Genomic DNA, 17,052 nt, shown 5'->3' on the forward strand with positions numbered 1-17,052 from the left:
ATCTATCTATCTATCTATCTATCTGATCTATCTCCTCCCTCTCCCCTGCTTGCCAGCACTGTTCTTCATAAGGCCTTTGGATAACCTTCTATTTTACCACCCCCCCCACCCTGCCACCCTGATTTCTTTTTCCAGTTCTGTGTATATTTAATATGCATAAAATGCTGTGTGGAACTCTCAGCTGCTGCAGTGTGTTTGTGCTAACCTTTACAGCAGGGCCCAGGTGCAGGTTTAGGAGAGAGTGACTTTCCCTGGGGGTTCCCAGGTGAAACAGATGCTGATAGGTCTCACGGATCCCATCGCTGCGGTCCCAGGGCAGTGGTGTGTCCACGCAGATTGCCCGTGGGCTGGATGGACAGCTCTCACACTGAGCTCCATGCCAGGGCTGCCAGGTCTCCTTGGTGGGTAAATGGGTCTTGTTTCGTTCGAGTTATATGGAAATCATGCTTCCACACAAGCAAAAATGATAAACTCTGCAGATGGGGTTGCATTTCCTTTTCCCATGTGGTAGAGTGATGTCACGGATACCTTCCTACTTGATGGCTTCTTGCAAGCCTTTCAGACTTTGGACTGGGAACTCCTGCATTACAACCACAGCAAAGTCCTGTATCTGAGCCATGTCCGGGTGGGCAGTGCCCTGCCCCTTTTTGCTTGCAGGAGCAGCGGGGTTTTCCACACCAGCCTTCACAGCACACTTTCCCTGGAGCATGCCTTGCCTCACTGAAGCAAGATCCCTAACCTGGAGGAATAAAATCTTACCTCTGGGTGAAGAAGGGAAGCTGTGGACCTGGTGTAGCTGAAAAAGTACTCCTATTATATATACCTTTGCTCTCACTAGCAGAGAGCCTGATTCCTTTTCTTCCCCAATCTTCTGTAGTTGCTTTAAATTCTGGAATATGTCTTCTGCCTTTTTTTCTGGCCCATTTCAATCAGCATTCTGTTCACTCTGTTGAACTTAAGGGAGTGTTTAACTACCTAGGTGAATAAAGATGCAAATAAGATAACAGTAACCACAGGGCTTTCCTTTTTCATCGTAATATTCTCCTGCTTCTCATTATAAATCCATGTCAGCTCACAACAGTGTTGTGAACCCCTACATTCTTCACTTTGTTTCCCACGTGTTTGGCAGGTCACATTCAGGTTAGGTCCAGGCAAACAAACAGTAATTAAAACTTGTTTGTGGTGTATGATGTTTTAAGTCTACTCTGTATGCCAAACTGTAATCCGTTTCAGAAAACATGAGGGTATGTGTGTGAGTTGATAGAAATTGCACTGTGTATTTTAACTTGCCATTTAGGAGTTGTACATGTCTGTGCCATGACAGGAGTGACCAGTGGCTGTAATGAGAATGAACTCAAATGCCCATTGAAGAAAACAGATTCTGCTTGTTTAGATATGGTTTGTAGACTTTTGCAGTTTGTTTTTAGAACAAGTAATAACAAATCTTGAGTGTGCTACTTGCCATGTACATTTCTAGCACATGTATCTGACTGTGCTACCAAGTTGCCCCTTGCAGAGCTCGGTGGCCTAAGGAGCAGTAGGCAATGTGGCATCAGATGGTGCTGCTGACAGGTCTGTATTTGCTTTCCCAAAACACGCTTCTTTGTGAAAAAAAAGGTGCTAAAATACTGTCTGAAAATGGTATTCCAGTCATGCCTTGTGTATGTTTATGTGTTGTCCTAATTGTTTGGGTTCATGGACATGGCATTAAACTAACCCTTTACCCCACTCAAGAAATCTTAGTATCTGATTATTATCTCCTCCAAACTCCTGAAACTACTTAAAGAATGTTTTTCTGTGTTCTGTTCTTGCTGCTGCCTTTTCCTTCTTTTCAAAAACTTTAATGTTTGTGGGAAAGGATAAAACCAGAAATAATACTATTGTCAGACAGCACATGTGAGACCTGGGGAGAAGTATGTTCAGTGCAGCTCTCTGTAAGCGCTACTGAAATAGGGACTGGAGCTTGTTTGAAGACTTAATTAACTTCTTGCCAAGTGTGAGGCACGACAGCTTTGCATCTGGAACAGTGCAAAGCATTACTGAGCAGTGCAGCACTTCCTTCTTTTTCCTCTGTGGGACACTGAGTAATGCTGAGCACTGGCCCTCACGGGGCAGTGTCCAGATTTTGAGTAGAAGCACAGCACAAGGTGGTGGTCTGAGAAGGGATTCTTCACCACCTCTTTGATTTTTTTGTCAGAAGTGACAGTCTGAGCAAAAGGTTTAAATCTTTGTTAAAATCTAACCAAAATCTGAGCAGACTGTACAAATCCAGAAGCAGGTTTCTGCAGAACTGATCTGGTTGGAAGGTTTCACAGTGGCTCATCGACTCTCGCTGTGGGTGTCTGTGTAAGATCCTAATGCCTGTCCAGATATTTTTGCTCTTGTCCGTGGTGAGCCTGAAGCTGAATCAGAAGCTGTGTCTCAGGTTTCTGTAACCTGTGAATCATTTTAGCGCATTAAGTTATGTGGGATCTGATGATCTGATTTCTGCTCTTCACCTCTGAGTAGAATTAACTCACTGGATTTCAGTGAAAGTTTCAGCACTTCCTATTGTTGCACAAATCTGATCTCTGCATACAGATGTGAGTATCCTGACTTGATAGTGACTGCCCTGAAGAGGACAGTGTGGATTTAGCTGCTGCAACAGCAGAAGGGTTGATGAACCAGCTGCTGTAGCAGTTGTGGCGTAGAAGACTTGAAAATTAACGTTCAACAATGTGAACTTTCTTTATAAATATGTTTTAATAAATATTTATTTTTTTCTTCTAATGACAGGTCAAATGCCAAGACTTTCTAAGGTCAATCTTTTTACTTTATTCAGTCTCTGGATGGAGCTCTTTCCCATGAGCAACAGATCACAGGTAAAATGTTTGTGCTTAATGTTGGTTAGTCTTTCTGAACAGCTCCTGCAGTGAATTTAACCTAACATGACAGATAGTCCAGAGGGAGGGGAAAAAAAACCTAGTAAACTTTTTCCAAATATTTTTTAGAAGTAGAAAAAAATCCATTTGTGGGAGAAAAATAGCAAAATGGCTCAATAGTATGCTATTTCTGAAAAAAGGTAAAATGTTTGTGCTTAATGTTGGTTAGTCTTTCTGAACAGCTCCTGCAGTGAATTTAACCTAACATGACAGATAGTCCAGAGGGAGGGGAAAAAAAACCTAGTAAACTTTTTCCAAATATTTTTTAGAAGTAGAAAAAAATCCATTTGTGGGAGAAAAATAGCAAAATGGCTCAATAGTATGCTATTTCTGAAAAACTTTGAAAGGCAAGGGATACCCCCAAGAGGTAAAGCAAGCACTAAAAAATGGTGGGTGTTTTAAAGACCATAACAAAGGAGGCATGGTCTGTCCTGTGTATATACTAGTTATGGCTTTAAAGTTGGTGTGGTTGATGGCATAGGGGTACTCTTTTAGAATTACAATGTTCATGATTGTGGATGAGTTCTCTTATACAGGGGAGATGCACACAAGAACTTGAAATCTGATTTCAAGTTTGCTGATCAAGAACTTGTAGGTAACTACTTTAGTGACAATGAAAAGAAACTGTCCTTGAGAATGGGTCTTCTAAATTGCAGCCAGTCACACTTCAAAGTAGAGGCACATTTTCAGACTGTCCTGGAACAGAGTTCTGGCTGTGCTCTTCAAAATGATTACAGCGTTGTGCAGAGCATAACCATGTATCATTTTCAGAGCTTGGTATGTCCCTGGCTGGAGCTGAAAAAGGGGTAAATGAGCAGCACCACACAGCCTTCAAAAGCAGTTTCACATTTAGCAATTCAGTTAGGAATGGCACTTGGGTTCTATGCAGGGCTTTAGCACAGCCTCATTTCTGTAACCACGAAGCAGTTGAATAATTCACAGATCTAAGGCATCAGTGTTCGGTAGCAGCTGGATTGCACAATGAGATCTCTTTACCAGCTTCGTCAAACCAGCCTGTATCCAGTTTCCTCACAATACATGGGAATCCAGATGTAATAGCTCTTGTCTGTTGTGTGCAGACTTTTTCCATGGAAGATTGTTTAGAACCAGGATTCATTTCCATAAGTTAAGAGACAGAAGTAAATCAAGAGAAGCTGTGGGCTCCCAGGATGGTCACGCTTAAGACAGGAATTAAATTCATAAGTATTTCCAAATGCTGGTTGATCCAGAGGGGGGTTTCAGCTCTAACTGACAGAATTTTCTATGCTGCTTTTGGATTTTTTTATGGGCAAAGCAATGTCCAGAAAAAGTTTGAAATTTGCAACAAGTTCCTATTTGGAATTTGGCAGAGACATGGCACTCTGATATCAACAGATGAAAACATGAAAACAAAACAACAAACTTAGGAAAGTGATTGTTTCATGATTCCTATCACAATTTGTGCTGAAGAGCTATATGCTCTGCTGCTGGGTGACTACTGTTACCCAAGGAAGAGCTGTAACATCTCTGTGGACTTGATGTTAAAAAAAAATAATAATAGTAATGCATTTTTTCTGTAGGTGAAGAAGAGTGGTCTAGTTGTGGTGAAAAACATGAAGATTATTGGTCTTCATTGCTCCAGTACAGACTTGCATGCTGGCCAGATTGCACTCATTAAACATGGATCGAGACTTAAAAACTGTGATCTTTATTTCTCCAGAAAACCATGCTCAACTTGTCTAAAAATGATTGTAAATGGTAAGCAATGACTGTAGTAGAGCAGGAGTAAATTTTATGCTTGTGATTGGTGAGGTTAGAAAGGTTGGACTGTCCCAGTTGTGAATGCTAATCCCTAATTTGTTTAGTTTGCGCTGGTATTTTCCACAAGGGTGAATGTACACTTCCTGGAGCTGATGGTCAAGAAACTAGGGTTTGCTGCAGAAACCCTGTTTCTCTGTGCAACTATTGGTGGTGGTGGTTGTCTCTTGGCTGGGATGCACTGCTGAGATTCTGACCTACCTGTTGCACTTTGCCACAGCAACCGTAAGCCTGATGATTAGGCCTAGATTGCTACATTTTTACTTGCCCTCCAGTTGCTTCTCAGTTACACCAGAGGAAGGGTGGGTTTTTCACAGGGAGTATCTACGGGTTTCAATTTCCCTAGGGAGATGAAGGCAAGCCAGATTTTTCACTTCCTGAAATGGGATCTGCTGGTACAGCCCTTCTGCAAATATTGATTTGTAACCTCAGCAGTAACGTGTATTCGTGCTGACATTTTTGTGTGGTGTTAATGTATCTGTTGTAGGTAAGAGGCACAAAGATCTTAGAACTTGGGAAACTCCAATTTTTGCCTCTAGTCTGATTATTGAGTTGAATAACCCCTTGACACTTGTATCTACCAGCAATTTTGCTGTCCAGATGCCCCTCAAGCAGCACTCGAGGCCTTAGAGGAGTAAACTCAGTGTTATATGTGAGTTTTATGTTTATGAGTTTATGTTAGGTACTTGCATGATTCCTTTTGCTGCATTGTCTTCTCTTCCAGCCGGGGTGAACAGGATTTCCTACTGGCCTGCAGATCCTGAAATCAGCTTGCAGAATGAGGCATCCAATCCCATGAGTACTGATGATGCAAAGCTAGATGCCAAAGCAGTAGAGAGACTGAAGTCAAATAGTCGTGCTCGTGTGTGTGTGCTGCTTCAGCCTTTGGTGTGCTATATGGTACAGTTTATTGAAGAAACTTCCACCAAGCTTGATTTTATTCAGAAAATAGCAAAATCTCAGCCTGACTGTAATACTGACTTCTATACTGCATGTAGACAGGAGAGGATAAAAGAGTATGAAAGCTTATTCCTAATTTCAAATGAGGAAATGCACAAGCAAATACTGATGACAATAGGACTGGAGAACCTCTGTGAAAATCCATACTTCAGCAACCTTAGGCAAAATATGAAAGAACTTGTCTTGGTCTTGGCAACAGTGGCTGCCAGCGTCCCTGTCTTCGGATGCTTTGGATTTTACAATAGTGAACCACAACGAACAAATGAAACAGATGATCAGTGTTTGCCCCAAGACATTGCAAGGCATTGCATGATACAAGCCAGACTACTTGCATATCGCACAGGTGAGTTCTTACAGTAGTGGAGGAAGAATGGGTCTCTTGAGAAAGCAACTTCCTGATCTCAGGCTTACTCTTCCAAATACTTCCCTGAGCAAGCTGCTCAATTCCATTCTTACGTGTGTGAAACAGGTGCAGCAGTTATAGTTATGACTCCACAGGGGTACATAGTATTGTGTGTGAAAGCTTTCCAAGAGAAAATCAGTTCAGGTATTTCACAGGGCAAACCCTGCCCTGCCAACATGTCCAACACCCATCTGAAAATAGAGCAGAATGACATCTAAATTCTTCAAGCTGCTCTTTTTACTGAGGTTTCACAAGATGCCAGTATTTCAAACAGATTATGTATACTTCTTAAGAAAAAAAAGCAGTGAAATAATATCCTTTCAGGAGGGCGTTAAGTACAGTTATATTAAGCCTTCTAGCTCTAATCTTATTAGTGGAAGTGCTTATATATTTGATGGGGGTTTTCTTTGCACAGATGCTGGAGTTTTATATACAGGCTTCTGGGGTGGAAGGATAGTTATTGATTCTCTTGATAGAGATGACCTCTCAGCTACTTTATTTTGTCTGGGTAGCAATGCAGTAAACTGGTTAAGATCTTTCAGAGAACAGAATATGAAGACTTAAAGCTTGGTGGTACTCCTTAGTGATGCTTTTGCCCTCTAGATAAGATAGTTGCTTTTTTATAAACCATTATAAACTAATAAATAGAACATATATAAAACAAACCAAAACTAATCCCCCAACAGACACACAAAACCAACTTATCAAAGCAAGTACCCTCCACAAATTTGATCACAAAGACTGCAGAGGAGATTGTGTCTTTAGAAGTAATTCAGAAGTTTCATGGAACCAATTGTGAGTTCTTTGTGCAACTAGAGTTGTACAGAGCAAGATAGAATGACAGAATGTTGCTGCTTGGGGCAGCAAAATTCAGTTTTATCTGTGGTATTCAGTACGGATTCGTTTTTTTAGCAAACTCTTATTCCAATTTAATCCTGTAATGAAATTAAAATAAATAGTAGCACACACACATATTTAGATGCTTTACATATCATATAGATGGATGTAAGGGGACCAAGATCATAGAATGTTTTCTGTGCTGGCTTAATCAGTGTTTATCATCTTAATCGCTTCATCAGTGATTAATAGATATGCAGAACATAAATAAAGCCCGTTTGCATAAAATATATCTTTGGCAGGAAAGATCCTCTTTGAGTGATTGTATGTGGTATGTAGTAGTGATACTAAGGATGATGGAAATGATTAATGGAAACAACATGTTCTGCAATATTAATCCATGGAAGCCTGAAACTTTTCTTTCTTCCTGATATGATCTTTCTTAACTGCCCAAGACTCTCATCAATAGCTACGAGGGAAGATTTCCAAGTTCCATAAAAGCCTTCCAAGTCACATAATGAAACTTCTTTTCCAGTTTTCCTATGGTGGTGGCAGAAAACAGCTCTCAAAATCCAATTTTTAATATTTTGTCTCTGAACTGAGTGTAAAATACAACTAATATTGGTAGGAATTCAGTTCACAGAACCATAAACTTATAGAATGGCAGAAATTAAGTAGTAAACAAGAAGGTTTTTATCAGTTTGCCATCTCACATCAGTGAACCTGTCCATGGATATTCTTGGCACACATTTTTTTATAATCCTGTGGGTTACTTCACTGCATTTGTGATACACAGCAGAGTCCTGGAGTGACTGCCTTGTAGTTAAAGCACACCCAGCTTTTACAGTAGGCTCATATGATTTCAAAACTCTTAATCTTTCTGCATTTCTTTCCTCCTGTCCACAGAGCAACAATAAATGTTATTCCTTACTCTAGGATGTCATATGTTAATGGTTAGTTGACTCAGAAGTGCTTTATTTGTTATTTACTCCTAAAATGTTATGTATTGTAGAGGATCATAAAACTGGAGTTGGAGCTATTATTTGGGCAGAAGAAAAATCAGTAAGTATTGAAAAAGTTACTTTTCCTTGCATTCACAGTTCATACACTTGCTTTAAGCTTGTTATTTTCCTTTGAGTTTATGCACTTCTGTTTTTCATACAGACACAGAGCACTATAGAAAGCTTGCAATTTTCATGTAACTAAGTAAGTTAGTGACTGGTTCATTGTTGTGCTGTCCAGATGAAGGGGAAGTATAAATTATTTTTGTAACTATGACAGAGTCTCTGCCTAGCTCTTCAGTGTGGCTGCTTCCCTACTCATTGTCAGTTATTTCAGGTATCCTGGCTACAAAATCTTCCCCCAGCTGCTAATTGGGCAGCATGTGCCTACTCTGCATGGTCCCTCTTTGCAGCTCTGTTTTTTGAGAGGTCTCAGTGCAATTATAGCCTGACAATATCTTGAGGATACTTATTGCAGTTGAAGTGCTCCACTGGCTTTAGCACATTCCTTTTTGGATCAAAGTGGTGCTTTTCTACAAATATTGTTATGGTGCTTTTTCCCATCCAAACATGAAGTTTTTATTTCTTTATATCTCTGATTCTGTATGTTACCAATCCCAGGAAGCCTCATTCTTCATGCAGATGCAACACTTCATTTGTTTTAGCACTTCAGTCATCAGCTGCTTATTGCTGTTTTGTTCCTTGTTCTGATTTCAATCCCTGATTGCTACTTATCAGCCCACTGGTCACTGTGTCTGCTGGGAGACAAGTGGAACAGTTTCTGGCACATCAGGGTTGAACTCCAGCTGTCTTTAATTGTCTACACTGCAGAAAGGCTTAAGGAGTAAACCCTTCAGACTTCTTATCCCTGCTGTCAGTATTACTTGCCAAAAGGAAAGCCTCTGAAGCCTGGTGCAGCATGTCTGAGGTGTTGCACTTTTCCTACAGAGCTCAGTGGAAATGCTCCATACACACATGGAGCAGTCAGCAAGAGCTGAGCTCTCCTTTAACTGCTGTAATTTGGCATGAACTGATAATGTGAAAGTATACATTGCACAACGCTTTGACTGAGAACTCAGTCTAAATACCTCCAAATTTGACGCTTTGCTTACTGTTGCAGAGAAGCTGTGATGGAACAGGAGCAATGTATTTTGTAGGCTGTGGTTACAATGCCTTTCCTGTTGGATCTGAATATGCTGATTTTCCACACATGGATGATAAGCAAAAAGATCGGGAAATCAGAAAGTTCAGATACATTATACATGCGGAGCAAAACGCCTTGACATTCAGGTAATGGGTTTATTTTTACTACAGAAAAGAATGAGATGGTTCAGGAACAATTCCACAACAAATGGGTGTTGTGGTTTAAGCCCAGCTGGCAACTAAGCATCACACAGCCACTTGCTCACCCCCCACACTTGCACAGGTGGAATGGGGAGGAGAATCAAAAGTAAGACTTGTAGGTTGAAGTAAGAACAGTTTAATAATTGATAATAACAATAATAGTAATAATAACAAAAAAGAAGATAAAACTCAAGGAAAAACCAAGTGTTGCAATTGCTCACCACCCACTGATCGATGCCAGACCCCTTGCAGATGATTCCCTCAGTTTATACACTGGGCATGACATTCTATGGTGTGGAATATCACCCGGGCCAGTTCGTGTCACCTGTCCTGGCTGTGTTCCCTCCCAGTTTTTTGTGCACCTCCTTGCCAGCTGGGCATGTGACCATGAAAAGTCCTTGACTTAGGATAAACATGACCTAACGACAGCCAAAACATCAGTGTTTCATCAACATTACTCTCTTAGTGTGTCCGAAACACAGCATTGTATCAGCTACTGAGAAGAAAATTAAGTATGCCAGCCAGAACCAGGGCAATGCATGATGTCACTGTGATGAAGTGTGGATTGCAATCATGGTCTTGTTTATGCTTGTGATGTAGAACTTGGGTGTGTATGGACCCAGTCAGCTCCTGGGGTTTTTCAGACTCTTTAAGTGAACTTGTTATTTAAAGAATATCCATTCCTTCAGTTACCCTTAAGATACAAGGCACTGCCTCTGCTTCCTGCTAGACCATGCTATAGTCTCAAATATGGAAGTGTGGCAATTGATGAGGCTTCCAGCAATGATACTCGTGGAGATGTGGGATGCGTGTTTTGTTCACAGATAGTAAACCCAAACCAGATACCATTGTGTACTTGTGCACTTGATTAGGAATAAATGGCTTCTGAGAGCAGATAACACTTCTTTGCTTCCTCTTGTGAGGTATTAATTTTACCGTGATTCAAAACTGTCAAGATTTAAACTCTGAAATTCTGTTTTCTGCCTGCTTGTAGGTGTCGAGAAATAAAGCCAGATGAAAGAAGCATGATATTTGTGACAAAATGTCCCTGTGATGAATGTGTCCCTTTAATTAAAGGAGCTGGTATCAAGCAGATCTATGCGGGAGATGTTGATGCTGGAAAAAAGAAAGCAGACATATCTTATATGAAGTTTGGTGAACTCGAGGGTGTAAGCAAATTTACAGTAAGTGTCTAAATGTCTAAAAGCTGTGGGCAGCATTGATGGGAGAATAGAGTGAGCAGTTAACCTGCAGCCAGCATAGAGGAGTGTTGTGCTGTTGAGTCAAGTGAGTGGAATGAGGGCTTGCTCAGTCACAATACTGGGAAGAAGTACTGTGCCATAAGCCACATAGTGGGGCCAAGCATCTGTTTTCTTTATCTGCATTGAAGATTTCCCTCCAAGCCTCCCCTGTCACAGCATGCCAGCTGATGTGGGAGATCACTGTGTGATCTTGTAGGCCCTTCCAGGAGCTCCTGAAGGAGCTGCGGTGGGTTTTGAAGGTGGCCCCAAGTGTACCTCACTCAGGGCACTCACCATGACAAACTGCAGCACTATCGGTTTGAACAAGTTTGTTTCCCCTTTTTCAAGGGACTAAATGGTTACACATCCTTTAGTAGCTGTTTATTCCTAAAGCAAGTGTGTGTTTGAGGGGAGCCCTTCATTTCCTGCCTCATCCCTAGTCATGCCTCACAGTGAAGGACTCTAGGGTACTTTTCCTTTCTCCCTTTGCTCCTTGGTCTGTTTTCTGGAATAAGTTAACATTTTCTTCCTCTTTTACCAGTGGCAACTGAATCCATTGCACACTAATGCCCTTGAATTCCATGACCCTACAGCCAGGGAAAGTAAGTATTTCTTCATTAATTCATTTTACGACTGAGGTCAATAAGTGAGATCAGGTTTTAAACAAACCCAAATCCCTCTGGAATTCGTTAGTCTTAATCACGATTTCAATGCATTAAATTTTGCTATGAAGACTTCTCTGAGCTTTTTGGATATATGAACTAACTAAATCAAAACCAAGCTGGTTTTAACAAATGCTTGGCATTGACACACGTTACAAAATCTAGTCATGCTGTTATCACTATCAACAACATGCTGGTTTGCACATAGGTCATTTTGGACTAATTTATTGCTTTATTCTATAAAGACATCATACTGTGTTCTGATAAGAGTGCCATTTTTTCAAGTCATTTGTATGTGTGGTGCAGAACACTTCAGTGCTTCTTTTATATTTGCGTGTATATATGCACATGTGTACTATAAAGGTCACAAAATCCTTGTTGTCACACACCCCTGAAGCAAGGGAGCTGTCATCTTCTAAATACACAGTTTAGAGAAGTCTTAGGTTGAAGCCTTTGGTGCTACAAAAGGGACCCACCATAGGCATCTACTGTCAGCTACCAAACCTTAAAATGATTCTTGTCCAGAGGGGAAAATAATGTGGAAAAAGCTGCTAGATAATTTTTGTTCCTCAAGCATGAAGATACGGAGTGTAAAGGTAGGGAGTTTGCAGTTACTCAAAGCATTGAATACCCTGCTAGGGGTATAAAAAAGAATGAGGGTGTTTTTTTCTAGCACACGAATAGACACATATTCCAAGCTAATTCCTAATGTAGTGAGATAGGTTACTGGAAAAGTCTTTGTTAGCTACTTCCTTATGTTCCAAGGGAAGGTGGGAGAGAAGGGCTCGGAGTAGTGTTTATGGCAGTAGTGATCACTGCAAAATGTTAGGGCTTGTTTGTCCCTCTCTCTGTTAATGGGTTTTAGACCCAGCTGGAGAAAGGTTTGCCTTGGGGTACTTTGTTTGACAACCTTTACCATGGCTCGTTTCTTTAACAGTGTTTTCTTTAAGATGGTGCTCTTGCATTTTCCACACTGAACTGTTTCAACCTGCTCTTTCCTTAGTATGTTCCTCTCAACTATGTTACTGCATGTTCCTCTGTAAGGGGAAGAAGGCAATCTCCACCCCCTCCCCACCCCCAGTGTTATTCCAGTGTGCCTGTATGTCTTGAGTATTTAGATTATTCTTGGTATTGCCTTAATGTTTCATGTGTATTTTTTAATTTAGATGGGGTCCAGAAAACAAAATCTCTGGATGAACAGCAGCACCAAAACAAGAAACTGTGTCTTGGTCACTACTGAATAATTAAGCACTTCTGCAGTCTTGCTCCATACTTTTTATAATACAGCCTGTTTGCACTTTCAAATAAGGAAGAGTTTTATTTATTGTTTGGAAAGTGAATTTTAGAATAAGTTTATTTATGATGTCTTTAATGTTTTATGGAATTACCTGAGGGTCTTTTAATTTAGAAGCTCCTGGCGAAAAAATGCTGCTTTTTTATTTCTGTGAAAGTAACTGGGTGGCTAATTATTGTTAACAGGTTTAAAAAGTATACTGAAAGTTTATTGATGGTAGAGCAGAGAAAGAATAAAACTGTCTTTCTTGCTTGGTGTGTGGATTGAGGGAGTGAATTTCTAAGTTCTGGACTAGCAGAATGCAGAAATAAGCCCTAGTTCTTCAAATACAATCATCAAGGGAATCTTCTAGGAAACAGTAGATAAATAATCACCAGCAACTATTCCTGTTCCCAAAAGTGGCTTTTGCTTCTCAGTAAAATGGACACAAAAGCATTGGGATAGCAATCATTGCTAGGTAAATGATTTGGAGATCACTCTTGTCTCACTGTCTTCCAACTACCATAGCAGCAGAGCTGTTTTCTGTATGGTACTTGCCTTGCTGCTCTGTGTGCTTCCTCATATGCAGTCCATCTTGATTAATGAAGACAAAGATAAGCTTTGCTTTTTGTCAGCTTCTGGATGCAGGCCTAAAGCAATTTGGCTGTATGCAGCTCACTGGCCCCTACATACTATGTGAAGATTGCTAGTGTTTGGGTTTTGTTAATCTTCACTAACAGGCTTATGGGACTACAGAAGCTCATTGTCAGATGTTCCTTAGACAGGATGATCTGTACCAGTGGAATAGTCCAAATCTTTTCAGGTGCCAGTCTCTCTGGATGACTAGGCTGGAGCAAGGGTGACATTAAAACAGCCAGTGAAACTGCAGTCTAGTGCTGTTGGTAGTTTCAAGGGGATAGGTAATGGGTAACCAGAAGAGAGTTGTACCCTGCATCTTTTGAGAAGTCTTCCTCCTTATTCCCATCTGTTTGCTGCTTTGAATCTGACCTATTTGTTTTAGCAAATGTACCGAGACTTTCTGTTCACTCCTCTGCTGAGCTCTCAAGTGCAAACACCTTAAGCCTTTTTCTGCAGCTGCTGGTGGGATATTTAAACATCCCTTTCCCAGTTCATTCATGCATCTTGTCTTTGCTGCCCACCTTAAAGTCCTAGAAGGGAAATCATGTCTTAAGATGCTGCTATACGTTCTCTTTATTTCTTTTAGGTTTTGGAAAAGTTTGGAACTAGATAGCAAAGCTGTGATAGGATACTCTTAACATGACATTCATTATGTGGAGTCTGTTCTTACCCAGTTTGGCTACTGGTCCTGTAATTTAAGGTACAGTTCTTGATGCTTGAATCTGCAGGAAAGAGCTATGGTTCCCCATGGCTCATTTTTGAGTACCTGGACTTTAGAACTGGGGAATGCTTATATCCTCTTACCACCATGAGAATTCTCTTTTCCTGGAGCTGGAGAAGCTGCTGTTTCTCTGAGCCTAGGTAGATTGAAGGCTATTCCAGGGCTGCTGGTTGAGTGTGGTACCTGCAGGGTTAGCAGCAGAAATTCCATCAGGGAACTGGCTGACCCCCTGCACCACTGCCACCTTGCTAAGGCTGCATACAGCTTCATTTCCCAGGACCAGGTAGAGCATGAAAGAGAAAAATCTGACCCTGTTTCTCAGCTAAGGGGGGGATGATGAAATTCATTTTAGTATCAGACACCTCAAAAGAGTGTTTTCTCACAGTAGCTCATGAGGACATTGCTGAGCTGCCACTTCACCAGGTCTTGTCATCTGGTGTTGAGGAACCCAGGTCCTGAATGCAGGATGAGCAGATCCAGCTGCAAGAGGATTAAGTTATTGATCTGGATGCTGTACAAACCTCAGAAGGACAGTTTTTTCCTCTGATCAAGGATTCTCTAGTTTCATTGTTTGCAGCTTTCCTATGAGGTTAAAGTCAAATGTGTCACAATGGGTTTTTAAATCATAAATATTTTATTTGGCATATTTGCTCCCTCACTTCTTGTAAGCATCTTGTGTCAGAATAATTACTCTTAGCTTTTTCTACAGATCAGAAGAACACTGTCCAAATTAGAAAAAAAAAATCTGCCCCACTCCACCCACTGAAACCTTCTTGTTTCCACAGTCCATTAGCAATGCTCTTCTACTTGAGGTAGAAGCAAGGAAAGGAACAGGGCCAGGTTTAAGGCCCCTTCAAGTTTTATACTGATTGATCTGCTGGTATGAAAATTGGTTCAATCTATGTCTTTATAGGAAAAGCTGAAATTTAAGTCCTCGAAATACCATAGGTGGGCTGGGTACACAGAGAAGTAAATCAAGATACAAATCAAGTATCACATACATGAAATAACTACACTGCGGTGAATGCTGCTGGTAACCTGTACTTCAGGAGGAGTTAGGATTCTACCTTTACTTTTTACCATTTTTTTAAAAAACAGGATTTTTGTACAAAACTTTCTGTGAAACTTGGAATTGCTTGCAAGGCTGAAGGCTTGGAAGCCTGGCTTTATTTCTGTCTTGCTGTATTCTACAGACTCCTCCAGAGGCTCACAAATTTCTGTAGGCTCTGATTATTGGTGTAACCAGACTTCTTTCATTTTTACTGGAATGACAAAGTAAAGTCTGTATCTTGGCTCACAGGAATAATGTGAGTGGGATTTTTCTCTCAGCCTATGGACTCTGTAGGTGCTGCTGTGCTTGTCTGCTTACCAGGGAGAGCCACAGAAGATTGGACATCTCCTGCAGTGCTTGTTTTGCAAATGAACTCTAGGATATTTGTTTCTTACATAAAAACTACAAAGTATTTACTCAAGAAATGTAAAAGTTATATATTTTATATATTGTATGAAATTTCCATATGCATTTTGGGTCTCTTCCATTCATTTCAGAACAGTCATCTTAATTGCAGGTATTAACGATCAGTAATAATTTGGCCTCTTGACTGAGAATTACAGAAATTCTCTGTTAATTGTCTGCCTTACAGCAAAACATGTTTTCTGCTAATAAATTAATCCGACAGTAAGTACTGAAGAGTGTATTTTTAAGTGCCTTGGGTTATTAGGAACGTTTCAGAGTGCTTTGAAATGCTCACACCCTCTGTGGGCCCAGTGCTGCCCTTGCTCCTGCAGCTCAGTTTGCTGAGCCACATAGCCTCTCTCTGCTCTGCCTGAAGAATTTGTCTCAACATGAGACTGCCTCCTGCCAGCCTTGGGAAAAGGCTGGGATCCCCTTCCTCTGCCTGTGAGCATTAATTCCTTCTTCCTCAGGAGGGTAAGAACTGCCTCAGGGAGCACTGTGTGAGCTGCCACCTCCACAGCCTGTTCCTTGGTTGGAAAGGACCATAGTGGACAAAAGTTGACAATCCAGCAGTACAACTGGTCCCTGCTTTGCCTCCTGCCTTGTTGCCCTGGACTGCCTCTGTGGGCATACACAGATGTCCTAATTCCCAGCCACCACAGAGCTGTGAGGGATAGCTGTGGTGACTGGGGCCAATGGCTGTGCCAGTCTGCAGTGTGGCTGAAGGGGAGTGAGTCTGTAGCATGAAGTGGGTGATGCTGGGGGTCTGACCCATCAGGGATTTTACATCCAGCTAGTTCCAGCCTGGGCATGTGAATTGAGGGCCTCATAGCCAGTGGAGTGCATTAGGGCTATCCTACAGTTTGTTTTCCTGTTAAACTTAATCTGAAAGGAAACTCAATGCCCTCCAAGAGTTGCTCGTGTCACGGAGCCACATGCAGTAAGCAGGGACAGATGGGAGATGCCTTTCAGAAGTGCTCTTGAACTGAAATGTCACAGTAGAGACACGGTGAGCAGTAAGGAGCACAGCCAGGCTGGCAGTGGGACAGGCTTCCCAGAGCCATGTTTAATGTGGAAACTACTCTTGAAAAGCTTTGCAGTCCTCTAAATAGATTTTTTTATTTTCAACCATTGTGCCTGCAAATCAGACTTCAAATTTCTGGCTTTAATTTGTTAGCTCCATTAAGTGACACTGCTTGGAGAATAGGAAAGCAAAGAAGGCCGATGATGCCTGCTGATTTCTAATAGATCTTGATTACTGTTGTACAGGGTTTGTATGACATGGTTTTGGTAGTGGGTGGCTTCAGGGGTGGGTTCTGTAGGAAGCTGTCAGAAGCTTCCCCCATTTCCAGCGGAGCCAATGCCAGCTGGCTCCAGGATGGACTGCCCGCTGGCCAAGGTCAGGTCAATCAGAGACAGTGGTAGCACCTCTGGGATAATGTATTTAAGAAGGGGGGAAAAGCCAAAAGATAAATAAAGCCTGCACGAAAGCACTTGCAGACAGAGAGAGGAGTGAGAATATGTGAGGGAAACAACCAGGGGAGGAGGTGCTCCAGGAGCTGGAGCAGATTCCCCCGCAGTGCAGACCGTGGTGTGGCACTGTCCCCTGCAGCCCATGGAGGAGCCCATGCTGGAGCAGGTGGATGCTCAAGGTAGGCTGTCACCCCGTGGGAAGCCTGTGCTGGAGCAGGCTCCTGGCAGGACCCGTGTCCCCATGGAGAGAGAAGCCCACTGGAGCAGGATTGCTGGCAGGACCTGTGACCCTGTGCAGGACCCACGCTGGAGCAGGCTGTTCCT

General features: G+C 41.7%; 1 protein-coding gene across 1 annotated transcript; it reads left to right on the forward strand.

The window, feature by feature from the left end:
- The first annotated feature begins 2,768 nt into the window (after positions 1-2,768).
- On the forward strand, positions 2,769-12,661 carry CDADC1 (cytidine and dCMP deaminase domain containing 1). Its single transcript, XM_009070582.1, has 8 exons — positions 2,769-2,861; positions 4,481-4,658; positions 5,443-6,021; positions 7,931-7,980; positions 9,040-9,209; positions 10,258-10,447; positions 11,046-11,106; positions 12,333-12,661. The coding sequence occupies exons 1-8, from the start codon at positions 2,769-2,771 to the stop codon at positions 12,404-12,406; spliced, it is 1,395 nt and encodes a 464-aa protein (XP_009068830.1). The 3' UTR covers positions 12,407-12,661.
- Positions 12,662-17,052: the final 4,391 nt, after the last annotated feature.

The sequence above is a fragment of the Acanthisitta chloris genome, unplaced genomic scaffold, assembly GCF_000695815.1.
Source record: "Acanthisitta chloris isolate BGI_N310 unplaced genomic scaffold, ASM69581v1 scaffold18882, whole genome shotgun sequence".
NCBI lineage: Eukaryota > Metazoa > Chordata > Aves > Passeriformes > Acanthisittidae > Acanthisitta > Acanthisitta chloris.

Coding starts and splice junctions, on each gene's coding strand:
- CDADC1 (XM_009070582.1), top strand. CDS start 2,769: ATGACAGGTCAAATGCCAAGACTTTCTAAGGTCAATCTTTTTACTTTA. Junction 4,659..5,442: donor TCTAAAAATGATTGTAAATG/GTAAGCAATGAC, acceptor CTTCTCTTCCAG/CCGGGGTGAACAGGATTTCC. Junction 11,107..12,332: donor TGACCCTACAGCCAGGGAAA/GTAAGTATTTCT, acceptor TTTTTAATTTAG/ATGGGGTCCAGAAAACAAAA.